At 47.0% G+C, this 16402-nt stretch overlaps 1 protein-coding gene across 5 annotated transcripts in view; it reads right to left on the bottom strand.

Annotated features, from left to right (window-relative positions):
- SYNPR (synaptoporin) overlaps positions 1-14536 on the bottom strand; it is a 176919-nt gene extending 162383 nt beyond the window's left edge. Inside the window, exons 1-2 of one of the 5 annotated variants that reach the window (XM_008179453.4) lie at positions 14213-14536; positions 14055-14120 (exon numbers count right to left, since the gene is read on the bottom strand). In XM_008179453.4, the coding sequence (XP_008177675.1) occupies positions 14055-14120; positions 14213-14230 (84 nt within the window). In that variant the 5' untranslated portion in view covers positions 14231-14536. The remainder of the gene's footprint in view (positions 1-14054; positions 14121-14212) is intronic. The other 4 variants (XM_008179451.4, XM_065550645.1, XM_065550646.1 and 1 more) reach the window with 4 other exon arrangements.
- Positions 14537-16402: the final 1866 nt, after the last annotated feature.

Here is a 16402-nt window from a genome sequence, read left to right as displayed (position 1 = left end):
GGAGTTCTGGGGGGGGCTGTCAGGGGGCAGGAGTGCGGAGAGGGATCGGAGCAGTCAGGGGACAGGGAGCAGAGGGGTTTAGATGGGTTGGGAGTTCTGGGGGGGGCTGTCAGGGGGTGGGGAGTGGTTGGATGGGGCGTGGGAGTCCCAGGGGTCTGTCTGGGGGTGGGGGTGTGGATAAGGGTTGGGGCAGTCAGGGGACAAGAGGCAGGGAGGCTTAGATAGGGAGTGGAGTCCTGGGGGGCAGTTAGGGGCAGGGGTCCCAGGAGGGGGCAGTCAGGGAACAAGGAACGGGGGGAGGGTTGGGGGTTCTGGGGGGGCGGGAAGTGGGAGGGGCTAGGGCGGGGCTCCTCCCGTCCTCTTTTTTGCTTGCTGAAATATGGTAACCCTAGTCTATAAGGTGCCACCACCCTTTGCTGCTTGTGAAGATAATGTGCGTGGATTATAAAATAGCCATGTCATGCTATGAAAATGAGATTATCTGTTTCTTTATCATAAGATTTTATAAAGTTATTTAATTGAATTCATTTTTTTAGTTCCTTTTGGGACTTGAATGTGGGGAGGTTGACCCTGTGCAATCCTTGCTGAAAATCCTTAGAGACTGAACTCTGAGTCTCCAGCTACTTTTCTATGGGAGTTGGAGTTGGGGGCAATGACGTGAACTCTAGCTCACCCAAAGATTACACACCCAGATAGGATTAGGAAAATTATACATGCACACAAATCAGACACTCAGTTGTATATGCATAGATACCCATAGTCTGCTAATGAAGAACAGCTTATAGTTCTTTATTTATACTGTGTGGTACTTCTCTGGAAAAACGTCCTTAGTTGAAAGTATCCTATTGCCAAACTTACTACAAGACAATATTTTGCAGCACAATTAGAGCCACTGAAAAATCCATAATTATGCGCATTATAAGCACCTGCTTAAAGAGGGTGCGGGGGGAAGGTGCCGGTCATTCTGATTAAGAAAATAAAATCTTTTGAATGTGAAAAAGCTTCTGCTGATGAAATGGTGCCCACAATGGCCATAAGAGTAAATAATGCAGATTAAATGAAGCAACAACTTACAGTTTGCCTATGTTCAGTACTCTTGTTTCTGCCAAATAAAAACATGCCGTCACCTTAGCAACTATGTCACATTGGCGGTACATATGCCATTCTTAACAAGACACCTTACAAGCAGCACATCCACACAGCATGTTGTGGGACCTTTTGTACTTTTTACAGTAATTGTAGACGCTATCGGAAGATTAAAATAAACGTGTTATAGGCACCCTTATTTAGAAGTTATGTGACTGACCAAATAGAAAGGTGACTGCGCACTATCTTCTGTATTGTTTTACAGTCCTGTTATGACATTTAACTGCCTCTGATGCAAAAGGGGAAAGACTGAATTTGCAGGTGTGTGGAACTGAATGTTAGGATTCCCACAGTACTGTACCTGGGACAGTATCACATGTTTCTGTACTACCACGTGATTGCTTTAGCAAAAAGTGACTAGAGGGTTCTTTTCTCTCTGACAGATGTACATACAAAGGCTGGGGGGATTGATGCCCTCTCTTTGGATTGCGAGGCGACTCGCTGCGCAAAACATGTTAACGTAACCAGAGTTACTAGGGCTTTCAAGTCAGGGATCCAGAACTCGGGTTTCAAATCGTAACAGTAGCAGCTTGCTCTTTCTTCCCAGCCGTCCCCAGCCCTTTGTGCAGGCTTTTTACCCAGTGGCTGAAATTATGCAGATGTCAATTTATAGGAAAGAAATGGCTGAAGCATCTCCCTGATACAAATTGGCAAGAATACTTCTGATACATATTACTGTAGTGTGTCTAATGACACAGTTCTCTGTCCCCATGCCTCTTCATTGAAAGTCAAATCATTTTTGCTCTTCCCTTCACAGACTCTTGACTTGCATATATAATAAACATTTAGCATTAATCAGCCTCTCTCCCCAGCCCCTATTTTGAATGCTTAGAACGTTCACACACACGGTGATAATACCAGCTTTTCTTCCATCAAAAAGGAGCCTCACCAAAAACAGATCTCACCAGTTTCAATGACAAACTCCTACTGAAGCAAACAGGGACCACATAACTCCAAAGAGTTTCCTATTTTGTGCAGCCGTGTTTCTTGGCTCTGTGGTTATGGCACTTACTAAGATGTGGGAGACTCAGATGAGTGTTCTAACCCTCTTCCCTTCTCCCCCAAATAGACTTCATCCTGGACCTGAGAAACCTTCCTAATGGAAGATTCATCAAACCTGATATGCCCCCTCAAAAAATTCACAACCAGCTCTCTATATAAAGTTTTTAGGAGTCACAAGGGGCATTATTATAGATGGTCTGGCTAGTTCTGTCATTCAAGGCAGGGAGTTAGCTATTCAAAGAAATGCTTATTATCAGCTGCGATACATATCTTTTTAGATGCAGAGCATATCACCAGTAAAGGATGATCTTCCCTAGTCTTTATTCGATTGAATATTTCCTTAGGTATGGTTGCTGCCTACAGGTTATAGCCACAAAAGCAAAGAGGAATGTAGCTAACTCTAGCAGACTGTTTGTCTTGGTCCTCCCATTATACGTTTTTCTGTTGACTCTCTGATGAACACTATCAAAAATAGTTCCAAATACTTTGTATCTCAAGACAGAGAGAAGTACAATAAACAACTATGTTCTCCATTGGTGAAAGCACTTTAAGTTCCCATCTCAAGACAGATGAAATAATATAGCAAATACTGAAGGGAAAAGGCATTTGTACCCAGACATCTTTAATTTTAAAGTTACTGAAGGAATTAAATCAATACTGATCCCACTGTCTCTTGTCAACCATACTTTTTTAATTAATTAAACACTAAACACAAGACAACCATTCAGACCAGAAATCACATGCCTCCAATTTATGTTCAAGTCATCATCAAAAAACAAAAACAAAAAAACCCTTTGAAATCCATAAAACCTACTTTGTCCAGGCTCACTTTGTAACACTAACTTTCAGATGAGAAAAAAATAGCACAGCTCTTACTGGCAAGGTCTGAGTAAAGTCCAGCTTCTTCCCTTCAAGTTGATACACAGAGTTAGACTATGTCAACATGTGCAGTACAGCCAGCCCCATACATTCAAACATCATAAGATTATCATAGAAAAGAGATTACATCACTAATGGATTTGAAGTTCATTTATTTGTCTTCTGGTGTTTGAGCCTTGAGAGTTCACGTCTTCAAGTTTTTCTCTGCGACCATGAAGGCAAGAAATTTACTACACCGCTACCTCGATATAACACCACCCGATATAACACAAATTTGGATATAACATGGTAAAAGCAATCCTCCGGGGGGGCGGGGCTGCGCACTCCGGTGGATCAAAGCAAGTTCAATATAACACGGTTTCACCTATAATGCGGTAAGATTTTTTGGCTCCCAAGGACAGCATTATATCGAGGTAGAGGTGTATTTTTTAAAGTGAAAGCTGAGAGTCTCATGTAATCACATGACTCCTGGAGCTGAGGCTTTAAGAAAAGCACTAAATATCCAGAGAGTTGGCAACCCTGCATGTGTTCTTATTGCTTTTACCTCCTTTACCCCAATCCTATCTATGGACTGTAACAGGAACTTGTTCCACCATGTCTTAAATGAGATTATGAGCTCTTCGTGGTACAGATTGCCTTTTTATGTACTTTGACACCACCTAGCATAACAGGGACCTGATTCTAAATGGAGAATCCAGCTACTAGCCCCTCTCAAATAATAAAAATAATACATGTGGTAGAGTTTCTACCCGCAGGCCCCTGGGATCCTGGTTTGAGCTTCGGGTGAAGCTGTACACAAGAGTCACAGTGCCAATTATCAGGACTAAGTCTGTCCTTAGAGCCTCGTGCTGCAAGAGGCTGAGCGCGTGGTTCAAGACATTGAGTGTGCTTAAAATCTATTGAAGTTAATGGGATTTGAGGTTTCTCTCACCTTTAAATTGGGGGGGAGGGATAGCTCAGTGGTTTGAGCATTGGCCCACTAAACCCAGGGTTGTGAGTTCAATTCTTGAGGGGGGCCACTTGGGGATCTGCGGCAAAATCAGTACTTGGTCCTGCTAGAGGAGGCTGGACTTGATGACCTTTCAGGGTCCCTTCCAGTTCTAGCAGATAGGATATCTCCATAAATTAATATATAAAGCTTCTGTAAAATAACTAACAATTTTAGGGTGCTTCCATAGCAAAGGGTGACAGTGCTGTCTAAATAGCAACAGCAGGTGGCTACTAGAACAATCGGGCTCAGTTCACAGCTCTGCCAGTGACTCACCGTGTGACCTTTGTCAAGTCATTTAAGCACGCTATGAGAGAACCCTTAATACATTTTTTAATGCTTTACAGTCAACATGACATTATGCCATGCTGCCTATAAGAAATCAACCAGTTAATGATGCTTAGAGGTCAGAGCGACTCATGTGACACTTACATAATTCACTTTTAAAACTGCACATTGTAACACTGGCAAACCAGGTGCCAGCTTATGCCCAGGTCCCCATGCCTCACCTGGATACTGACAAACACATAGCTGGAATGAGTCTGGCTCATCCGGGTATAAGTATTGTTAAAACAGGTATTAGAATTATAAAAATGTGCTCATTGTTTAGACTTGATTGAATGCTTTGTAAATTGCCGCCCGCATTAATCTCACTTATGACATCTGTATCCCATGTTCCAAGGTAATAGCTGAGCATTTGCATTGTAAGCCTCTGTAACTGTGTAAATCACCAGACCGGAAAGGGGCGTGAATTAGTGTGAAATGCTGGCTTCCCACAGAAGGCATTAGGTCCTGCCCAACACAGAAGACCCATTGACACCAGATGAACTATTGCTGAACATCAGAGGGCAAAAGCCATTGTTGATTGCTCTTCCCCCTGGGTGCCCCCAGCCCCATGAAGAGAAGAGGTGCAAGTGAATTCTTCCCATCAGCTAAGTTTGCAACGTGAGACTGAAGGGGGGAAGGAATAAAAAGCCCTAACAGGGAGGAACTGTATCTCTATGCTGCATGGACTCTCAAGGGCAAGATTTTCTAGGCACAAGCAAGAGATCTTCAGTGTTAAGCCTGGGGTAGCCCTAGGACATAGAGTTTGCTTATTATACAAGCTTCTATTACCTTTTGAAACTTAAGACTGTAACTCATTTCTGTGTGCATGTACCTGCTTTAACCTTTAAAAAACTCTTACTTCCTTTTCCTAGTTAATAGATCTTTAGATAGATGATGATAGGATTGGCTACAAGCATCATCTTCGGTGTGAGGTCTAAGGTGCAATTGACCTGGGTAAGTGACTGGTCCTTTGGGACTTGGAGCACCCTGAATAGTATTGTGCCTTTTGGTGAAAGGGACCAGCTCTCAGAGAGACAAGCTTACCTGGGTAGCAAAATAGACCGGAGTACCCCAGGGGACTGTCTGTGACTCCACATTAAGGCTGTTATGGTGTGTGAGGGATTTACACTTGATAATTGGTTGGTGAAATCCAAGTGTAGAACTCACCACCAGTTTAGTGTTTATGCCCTGCTTCTTAACGGTCTACCCTGAGGTTGGTACTCACGCTTTTGAGCCACTAACGGACAGCTTGACACATGTTTTATTCCATCCCTCTTCCTGACCCTGCCTGTGTCAGATCTGTGGGGCAGGGGCCACAGCTTCACAACCTTTAGTCAGGGCCCAATTCATAATGGAGTATCTGGCTGCTAGCGTAGCGTAAGTATCACCAGGCAGACAACAAGGCTACGTTAAAACCTCTGCTCTAAATGCAAATATCCCTCTTCTGGCTCTCACTAGGGACGGATTTAGGGGCAGACAACTGCCTGGGTGCCAGACTTGGGGGTGCTGGGCTCCGACTGCAATTTTTGTTGTTAGTGACAAAAGGGAAAATAGAATGTTGGAAACAACAGGTTTCCGGTATTCCGTATGCAGATTCGTTTGTCACCAACCTCCTAGAATGTTCTGGACCTTTGTAGAAATCTTGTGAAACCTTCCAGACTTTGAGAACTACATTTTCCTTGAGCCCCCTAGAATGTTGTCAGCCAAGCCCGCCAGGGTATATAAGGCAAAGGGCATCACCAGTCAGTCAGTGAGATATAAGAACGAAGTGATGTGAAAGCCCAGCTGAGATATTATGAACCTTGTTTTATTGTGTAATTGTGAAAGTGTACTTGTGTTTTAAGACTTGAAGAGTGTGAGTAGCTGCTAATAAAGGACATATTTAATGAGACGCCAGAGATCTCTATCAAACCCCTATCTATGCAACACTATAAAAGAAATACCATTACTTCTTGGCATGAATAAATACAGATTAACAGACCCTAGCATGCAAATGTATGGTTTTATATGACAGGGATAAATCACGCATTTAAATCATGCAAAGTCGTGAAATGGGCTACAAATGCAATAAAAAAATAAGGTATTCAGAAGTTTAACATATGGAGCAGGGAGTGCTGATAATGCTCCTTGCTTGGGACGCCATTAGATCTAGGGCCGGCCCTGGCCCCAACCATGCGCTTGGATCAACCCTGGCAAATCCCTGCATCCATGTGTAGCCCTGCTGACCTCAACAATGCTGTGCTGCGGTCCATCTGACACAGTTCCCATTACAGGCCCTCCATTTGCCCAGATCAGGTGGTTGGATATCTGCCTTATTGGAGGGCAGAAATCAAACGCGCACAGGGAAATGTAAAGGATGGCTTGAGGCGGCTTTAAAAATGATGGGTCTGTAATACAGTCTGTAGAATAACTTGCTATCCAGAAATGTCTTAATTAAAGCAGATGCTAACCTTCACCGTCGTGACCCAAAGTATCCAGGCTGACATGTTTTTCTAGGCCCATCTCTCCTGATGGTTTTTCAGGACACACTTGGTAGCATTCAGCTCCGACGTCCTTTCATAGATCAAGCAAAACAATTTGACTAAGGCACTCGATGGGTCAGCTGACTAACAGCATTGAGCAGGGCTTAAATTCTCAGAGTATTTCCCGGGGACCCCCGCAACCCTCCTGCCCCCAGCATGCTATAAAAACTCCACAGGGGTTGAAAATATTTACCGGCACTCCGCTCTGGACAGCTCCAGCTGAATTTACGCCCTGCCACTGAGGCAAAAACAAGGCTGTTGCTCCCAGTCCGTCAAGAGCTTTGACTTTGTATCATAGATCTATGTTTGCAAGGCATAGTCAAAAGACTACGAAGTCCAGGCAAATGTGACTCGTGACAGACTGCTAGAAGCAGCTTTGCCCCGGCTCTGCATGCTGACCAGTCAGCTGACCTATGGAGTGGTGATGATGAGTTGGGAATTGGAATGCATAATTCCCACGAGAAATTGGGCAGATTGGATGCCCAATTGTCCTTTGCAGCTTTGGAAATCTCAGCCACACATAATAAAGATGCTCATATATAATGATTATCTGAACTCATAAATCCTGTACATTATTTTAAAGATCTCAGGTTCACTAAGCATTTTAATGTCCAAATGCCTATTGCCTCGTCCAAAACACCTAGTGATCATTTTTCAGAACATTACAGTGCGGGCAGATTAAAGTCACAGATACATACGCATTCTGATTTACACTGCAGGGTTTTCTGTCACTAATTAACAGGCTGGAAAAATACCGATTCATTCACCACCGATGGAACCCCATCAGTGACAATGTTGGGAGGTGGGCTTACATGCTGAGCACTTTTGAAAATCTGGCCTTATGATTTATGTAAATGACGTAATCACTCCCTGGTAAAAACAGCACCTGCTTACACTAGGGGAGTATCTACACTAGGCTGTTTTTTTTGCCCAAAATGGCCCCACGGTTGCCACCACAAAGGGCTCCAGGTAGCCAGGTGCTGTCTATATCCTGTTCAGATCAGGAAGGTACTTAGCACCTTCTCTACACTAGGGCTCTTAGGGTACGTCTACACTACCCGCCGGATCGGCAGGTAGCGATCGATCGATCGGGGATCGATTTATTGCGTGTGCTGTAGACACGATAAATCGATCCCCGATCGCTCTCCCATCAACTGCTGAACTCCAGCTCGGCAAGAGGAGGAAGCAAAGTCGATGGGGGAGCCGCGGCCGTCGATCCAGCGCCACGAGAACGCGAAGTAAGTAATTTTAATTCGATCTAAGATATGTCGACTTCAGCTACGCTATTCTCGTAGTTGAAGTTGCGTATCTTAGATTGATCCTCCCCCCCAGTATAGACCAGGCCTTACTGGGGAAGCTGAACTGGGGGGAAAATTCAGAAATAAGCCTAGTGTAGACAAGGCCAACATGACACTTGATTCTCCAGACTTGAGTTTACTACATAGGCTTTAAAAACAACAAAAACAATATAAATGTGATGACCAAGGCAACCATAGCACCCTGGGCTCCTAAACCTGCAGCAATTTCACTGTTTGGGTGTAGATATTAAAAATGATAGTTCTATCTATAAAAAAAGTATGACTCGAAGTATGAAAATGTCAAGAAGTTACTTCACATTTGAGGGTGAGCTTTTGCATGTGCTGTAGCAAATGGCAGAGAAAAAGCAGAAATCCATCAAGACTTGGCTAACATTAAGAAGCACTTTAAAAAAACCTTGTATTTACAAATAATTCTGTCTACAATAATGCCATATATTTTTGTGTATAGACACATGCCCCATATATAGGGGTGTGAGCATATGTGTGTCTATATCTATATCTAGAGAGAATTCTGCTTTCCCTTGCCTCCTAACTTGTTTGTTGTTGGCAGAAACACAGGTATGATAGCTATTTCTCAGCTGAAGTTGCAGGGCTCTGTTTGAGACATCACAACTGGCTGCTGAGGCTTGCAATGAGAGAAATAAGCAGCAGAAACAGATGAATCCTCAAGAAACAAATATCCTCTTTTCATGCAAATGTTTCTAACAACAACAAAGGGAAAAAAGAATAGTAGACAGAACTGCTTTTAGATAAGTCTTTCCAACATTTTGACACTGACTCAAAAAAAAATGAAATATAGAAAATCCAGACAGTGCAACTCTAATTGTCTTACTACACAAAGAATTATAGATCTGTAAATGTTACCTGTTATAATGTTAGTGTTCTGTCTTTGCAGTAATATCCACCTCCATTACTTAATAGTTAAAGACTCTTGCAAACCTCTTTTCTCATCTTTGTTTTATTGGACCTAAATTGATTTAGTCTCTAAATCCCTTGAATCCATAATTTTGCTTGAAATGAGATTACAAAGCAGCACTGATGATGCACATGAGAAACATAAATAAAAATATATTACACACAGACTTGCATGGTTATCCAGAGAAATCAGCCCTTTTTAAAATGCTTCTTTTTACAGCACTATCTCTTTAGCTGTTTGGTGGTGATCAAAAGATGATACTGGAAAACAGAGAGAAACCATGCATCAGTACACTTTGGGTAAGTTTCTCCTGCAGCAGTCTGCTAATGCCCTGCTTTTCAAGATCTGTGTCCTCTCCTTAGAAAAGACTGGCATGTAAGCTGAATTTTGCCCAGCTGTGTGGTGTTTTATGATGTGAGCATGGTTTCACGGTTGTGACTCTAAACCCATTCCACCGATGACCTAGATTTACAAATATTTGTGCTTACTTCTCCAGTGGTGATGGGTCTGTAGGTTTGCTAGCCCTTCCAAACGCTCTGTTGCAATCAGTATTTATAATAAATATAGTTACTGATTATCATGAGTTAGTCTATGAGCCATTCTCTCTAGGGCAGGTGTCTCAAACAAACGGCTGGAGTTATTTCCTGCAGCCGCCAAGCTCCCCTCCCCCCCCCCCCAGCACACCGCATCCCCACTCCTCTGCTTACCTCCAGGCGCTTCCCGCCGCCAAACAGCTGTTTGGCAGCACTTAGTGCTTTCCAGGAGGGAGTGGGGGGAGGAGTGGGGAGCCGCGCACTCAGGGGAGGAGGCGGAGAAGAGGCGGGGCAGGGATTTGGGGAAGGGGTTGGAATAGGGGCAGGGAGGGGGTGGAGTTGGGGTGGGGACTTTGGGGAAGGGTTTGGAATGGGGGCAGGGAAGGAGTGGGAAGAGGCGGGACAGGGGCGGGGCCTCATGGAATGCAACCCTTGGGCCAATGTACTGGTCCTCATGTGGCCCTCCTGGTGATTTGAGTTTGAGATCCTTGCTCTAGGGGCTTAACTGACAGGTATGAAAATGTGTGACTGCAAACTGTGAGACTGGACTATGTTGAAAATTTGCTCATCTGAACTTTTGACTGCCATACCTCACATGGTAAAACAGAGAGGCCTGTTTCTAAACATCAAGTGTGTTTAATTCCCTCTATCTGCCATAAGCTCAAGACAAAGTCATCCCAGTAAATAAACATAACACCTGGTGTTTCTACAGCACTGTCGATGCTGAAGGATTGTCAAAGCTTTTTATGAACAGATAGACTGGATTGACTTCCTATTTCAGTACGTTATTCATTTCTTTATCATCTTTGCTGTAATAATCCAATCCCTTCCCCAGAATGAAGACGCTTCTGAGATGAAACATGACAGCTGCTTAATATCCCACAGTAACACCACACAACCACTCAGAGCAGGAAGTGAAGAACACCATTTCTGCTAAGAAAAATCATATGCACCAATGCAATTTCTGACTCGAGTGGGACATATTTGGGGGGGGAAGGGAGTTTGGTACCTTTTTTTGCTTCTTTATGATGTATAAAGAACTTTTCCCCACCTCGATATTTTTCCTACTACTTTTTCACGTTGTCTCTGCTGGAACACTCCTTGTGACTAGAAAACTAGTGGGATGATGACATCACAGAAGAGGAACAAATGACAAGGGGAGTGATTTGCTAGTCAGACTGCTTAAAATTCTATTTTCAGACTATTTCTTTAAATAAAAACATACCTACTTGGCTAGTCTGAGCAACGTTTTGGGAGAAAAGGAGGTTTGTGGCTAAGATTCCATGTGCCTGTTCAGTTCAATGGTGAGAAAGCGCAGCTCACGCTTTTGAGACATCTGATTTGGCAAAACCAGGAAAGAACAGACTTAACATTTCCTAACATTGCTAAGGTTAAAAAAAAAAAAAAAACACAATCAGGAAAAAGCTGTTTTGTGGTTGCTGAGAAAAAGTTTAGGCCTACTTTATACGTCATAAAGGAGCAAAAAGAAGGCACCAGAAAATTCTTTAAATTTTCTTTTGAAATCTTAAAAAAAACTTTAAAGTTCAATTTATTGCCTTACAATTCCGCTATCAAATCTCCAACACGCAACACTGGATAGGCCTCCTTATAGGTTCCGACTATAAAGACCGGAAAAATTCAACACTACCAACGTGAGCCGCTTTGATGAATTCCTCTGTGGTCAGCACTTTTTGCATAAAACAAAAATCACTCACACGCCATTTAACACCCAAAATGTAACAGCTGTAAATCCAGCAATTAGCACTGTAATTTGACTGTTCTGATCAAGTGCACCAAAGGCTGCGTAGCCGCTGTGGAATTTGAGAGCTGCCACAGAATCTGCAGGAGTGCTTGGTTTTTAAAAAAATTGAAGTGCTGAACAAATGAACATTCAGAAGAGGGGGGGGGGAAGAGAACGCAGATGCACTAGGAGTGCAGGGAGGAAGGACTGCAAGGAGAGATGAAGAGAGGAGGAAAAAGATGAGGGGAGAAAAAAGGCAAACTGGGAAAAGCAGAAAAATGGGTCATCTGAAAGGTTTTTTAAATCTTCCACACTCTTTTAGACATCAGATACTGAACAGCACTTTTAGTTTCACAAACATCTCTTTAGAATGAACGGTTATTTCCCAATCCCTCTAACATGGTAGCAAAATAGTTACAGTTTGCCCACTCTCTCAGTGCATAAAGCTCCCTTAATCCAATGTACTTCAATGGAGTCAAGAGATGTCTCTCTAGATCACTGATATGCTGGCAAGTATACAGGGTACTACTAGGCAAAGAGTTCCACACCCTTGTTTTGCATGTCACCCGTGACCACAAGAGCTTGCTGTCATATGTTAGTGCTGGCTGGTTTGCCCTACAGAATGAAGTCCACTCTTTAGTCATAGCACAAAATACAGCACAGTGCAGCTTCCACTCACTGCCCGAAGAACCTAATGGTCTGAGAGGAACCACCTCGTGAAGCTCAGAGGCCCAGTTTCTAGACCGAGTTGGTCCTTGCTTGGGATCTTTACCGAGACAGCCAAGAAAGGGGGGCAGGTTTTATGACGTGGAACTTCTCCAAAAGGAACTGGACTAAGAGCCCCAACTCATTGCCCACAGGCCCGAGACAGCCATCTAGGGTGACCAGATGTCCCATTTTTAAAGGGACAGACCCATTTTTTGGGGACTTTTTCTTATATAGGCACCTATTACCCCCAGCCCCGTCCCATTTTTTCACAGTTGCTATCTGGTCACCCTAGAGCCATCAGAGGAGGGTCATTTTGGTCAATACCACCAGAGAAGCTATACGTTTTACAAATAGCGTAGCTACCAAAGTTGCCAGTTCACAACTACAATAAGCCTTTAAAATAGGTCGTAATAACTGAAAGCACCAAAAGCTTCCCACTGTTTATCCCCTGGCTGGCCTAAATTATCCATATAAAAAACGGGGGCAGGAGTGACATTATAACAGGGACACACAACCGCCCATTACATTTAATAGCCATTCGGCAAGAGAAAACACCCTCGCCTTAAAAATGTCATCAGTACCCAGCCCCTGCTAACAAACGGATGCAGGCAGGACTCCCTGAGCCTGCCATACAAAATCTGATGTTCAAAGTGCCCCAGAATTCCAGGGACACTAATGCCCAGCATGGCGGTTACAGACACAAACATACCAGAGTAGAGCGCCTCTGGAGAATCATGGCAGAGAATGCCTCCAAGCAGCGCAGAGCAATCGGAATTCATATTCTCACAACGCATTAAAATGCTGGGCTCAGAAACACGCCATCGAATTTTCAATTTGAATATAAAAATGCACGAAACAGCAAAATATACCTCTTCAAACGAGCTCGATATGTCCCACTACCTATTAATCTCCACACACATGTATAAACACACACACATATATGTATCTGACATCATTTACCAGCCACTCAGCGTTAGGAGACTGTGATTAATCCTATATGACATGCTCTGAACTTTCCCTTCAGACAGTCTCGCCTCCTCCTTCAGACCTACTGGCAATGGGTGTCATTTGACCTGCAGATTTCACTCTGAATAACGATCAGAGAAACAGTGGCCGCTAACCCGTTATTTGCCTCCTTTGCAGCTCAGCCCTGAGACAAATTTGCTAAATGCATAAGGATTTTTTTTAAATGGAGAATGGAAAAAAAACAACACAATTCTCCCTCCCCTCCTATCTGTGCACAAGGATCTGAGGGGGGGGGGGGGAACCAGCCAAAGAGGGGAGCCAACCAAACGGGAAAGTGCTAGAAATCCAAAGAACTTTGCAGCTAGGGTGGCAGGGGGAAGCTAGCTAGCTGGGATGGTGTTAGCTACCCCAGCCCAGGCCCTATTTCCTTTCCCCCTTGCTGTCTCTCCCCCATTTCCAGGTCTTCTTTCCATCCTCCCTTGTGCATTGTTACCCGTTTCTTTAGCTCCCTGCGAGCGGGAACGTGCCCGCAGCCGCCTGTTCTGTGTTTACACTTTTGGGAAGTCTCTGCCTCCACCCTCCCACTCCAGCATGGCTGGGGGAGGCGATCCAGGCTGTGCCCCCCAGAGACAGAAGGGCTTCGACGCATACACCCAGACCACTGCGCCTTCAACATGGCCAGGAGTCCACCAGGAATTGGAAGAACACAACAGCACTCGGCGCGCCAGGATCACCAAGCCCACTACCAGGGCGCGTCTCTCCCTCCCCACGCCCTGGGGAAACGGGGGGGCTGCGCCCGCGGCAGGAGCTTCTCCCGCAGGGGACCGTCCCCCGGAGGACCCCAGCACACCCACAGGCACCAGTGCCAGCAAACGCCTCGCCCCCTCCAGACCTCTCGATGCACTTGGGAGCCAGCTGCAGCCCCCAGCCCCATTTCCAGCCCCTCGCCCAGCCAGGGCGCATCCTCTGCCCTGCGCAGCGAGCCCCAGCCCGCTCCTCCAACTTACCCATTCCAGCACCCGCAGGAAAGCCAGCGGCTCCTTCACCGCCCGGAAAGTGCCCGTGGAGGTGAGCTAGGGAGAAAGCAAACACAAGACGGGATCATGGAGCAGACCGAGAGCCAACCCCGGCCCGGGCCTCTGCCCCAAGCCCCCTCTCCCCGTACCTGGTTCACCGCCTCCATCGCTGCTCCGACGCCTCTGCCCCCAACCTGCAAAGTTTACTGCCCGCCCCGGCTAGCGCGTCAAAGCGCCCAGGCGCCGCTGCGCGCAGAGGCCGCTTGGAGACGCGGTGCCTGCGCCGCTGCGCGCCCGGAGAAGCCACCCAGGAGCCGGGGCTGGAGCTGGGCGCTGCGCTCCCTCCACACAGACACGCCGGGCTGTGGCACACGCGAGCCGAGAGCGCTGGGCGGAGGCAAGGGAGGGGCTGGCCGGGCGCCTCTGCCCCGCCTTCCCGGGCATGTGCGCGCTGCCCGCGCCCCTGGGCGCACAGCGCTGGAGAGGCCAGGGCGCGCCCCGGGGCCAGCGCGGGGAGCTGGTGGGGAGGCGAGCAGCTAAGGGGGGGCGCTGAAAGGGAGAGTCTGAGGAGGGGACCTAGGAGCTGAGATGGGGGGTGAGGAGCAGAGAGAAGCAGGGGGACCCAGGAGCTGAGATGGGGGGGGGGGGTAAGAAGCCGGGCGACCCAGGAGGTGAAATGGGGGGTCAGGAAGTGAGGAGCAGAGATTAGGGAAGCAGGGGGACCCAGGAGCTGAGATGGGGGGGGTAAGAAGCCGGGCGACCCAGGAGGTGAAATGGGGGGTCAGACTGTGAGGAGCAGAGATTGGGGAAGCAGGGGGATCTGGGAGCTGAGTTGGGGGTAAGAAGCAGGGGGACCTGGGAGCTGAGATGGGGGGTCAGGGAGTGAGGAGCAGAGATTGGGGAATCAGGGGGACCCGGGAGCTGAGATGAGGAGGTGAAGGGGTGAGGAACTGAGCTTGGGAGAAGCAGGGGCAGCCAGGACCTGAGATGGGGGATGTCAGTGGACATGGGGTGAAGGAGATGAGCTGAGGAGCAAGGAAGCCGGGGTGGGGATGTGAGTTTGGGGTGGGAAGGTGTTGGGTTATATAGCCTGCTGCAGGGTGGAGGGAAAGGCCCCCGCAGGGCTGTGTGTGGCTAAGGGGAGCATGAGCGATGAGGGGATGGGGTGCAGGGGACCAGCTGCCATTCAGGGGTGACAGGTTTGTATAATTTTTGGTAGTCTATGCCCCCCCACACACCTGCCTAAGGCTCTGGGAAGAAGTTTGGGTGCAGGAGGAGTGCAGGCTCTGGGAGGGAGTTTGGGTGCTGGGTGCAGGCTCTGGGCTGGGGCAGGTGTGCAGGAGTGGGTGCGGGCTTTGGGCTGGAGTTTGGGTGCGGGCTTTGGGCTGGGGCCGGTTATTGGGGTGTGGGCTCTGGGAAGGAGTTTGGGTGCGGGAGTGGGTTTGGGCTGCAGGCTCTGGGAGAGAGTTTGGGTGCGGGGTGCGGGCTTTGGGCTGGGGCCGGTTGTTGGGGTGTGGGCTCTGGTTTGGGCTGCAGGCTCTAGGAGAGAGTTTGGGTGTGGGCTCTGGGAGGGAGTGTGAGGGCAGGAGGGGGTGAGGGTCAGGCTCTGGGAGGGAGTTTGGGTGTGCGAGGGGGTTTGGGGTGCAGGCTCTGGGATCAGGGATGTGCCGGCCGCTTCCGGGAGTGGCGCGCCACGCAGAGCGAGGGCAGGGAGATGCTCTGAGATGCTCTGGGGGAGGTGCGCAGGGACGGCAGGCAGGGCCAGGGGAGAGACCCGGCCCCGAGCATTGGTGGAGCCGGGCCCTCGGGCCCTGAATATTCCTGGAGCACGGGCACCATGAGCTCATACAACTCGCTGCCCTACTGACACTGGAGTTGGGAAGCAGGCGAAAGTGCTGGTGGCTCTGAACCGGGGAGTTCCAACCAGATGGTGAGGTGCAGCCACATTCAAGGGGACCCAGGGGGAAGCTGCCTTGATGCTGTCAGGGGTCTGAAGCTTTGAGACCTTCGTGAGGGTCTTTTTCAACCCGCTATACTCCAGGGATTAATTTAACTGTCTGGTGTTTTGGTTTTTTGGTTAGTCAGAACAACCCTCCCATTTTTAAAATTTGTTTCTTCAATTGTTTTTCTCCTCCTTCAGTCCTCCCCATCACTGGACATGCATTTTTACTTGCAAAAGGAGAAAAGGGGAAGGAAGGGGAAGGTAAAAGGAGGAGCGGGAGGAAGGGGAAAAGGAGAGAAAAAGCAAAGTGAAAACAACCACTCTCTGTGAGTTTTGTCAGAAAGTCTGAAAATTATTTCTTTGCGTGGAAAAATTTCAAGAAAAAATGTTTCCAGAT

Source organism: Chrysemys picta, chromosome 7 (genome assembly GCF_011386835.1).
Source record: "Chrysemys picta bellii isolate R12L10 chromosome 7, ASM1138683v2, whole genome shotgun sequence".
In the NCBI taxonomy this organism is placed as follows: domain Eukaryota; kingdom Metazoa; phylum Chordata; order Testudines; family Emydidae; genus Chrysemys; species Chrysemys picta.
Note: the sequence above shows the minus strand (reverse complement) of the source record. Positions and strands in the feature narration are given on the sequence as shown.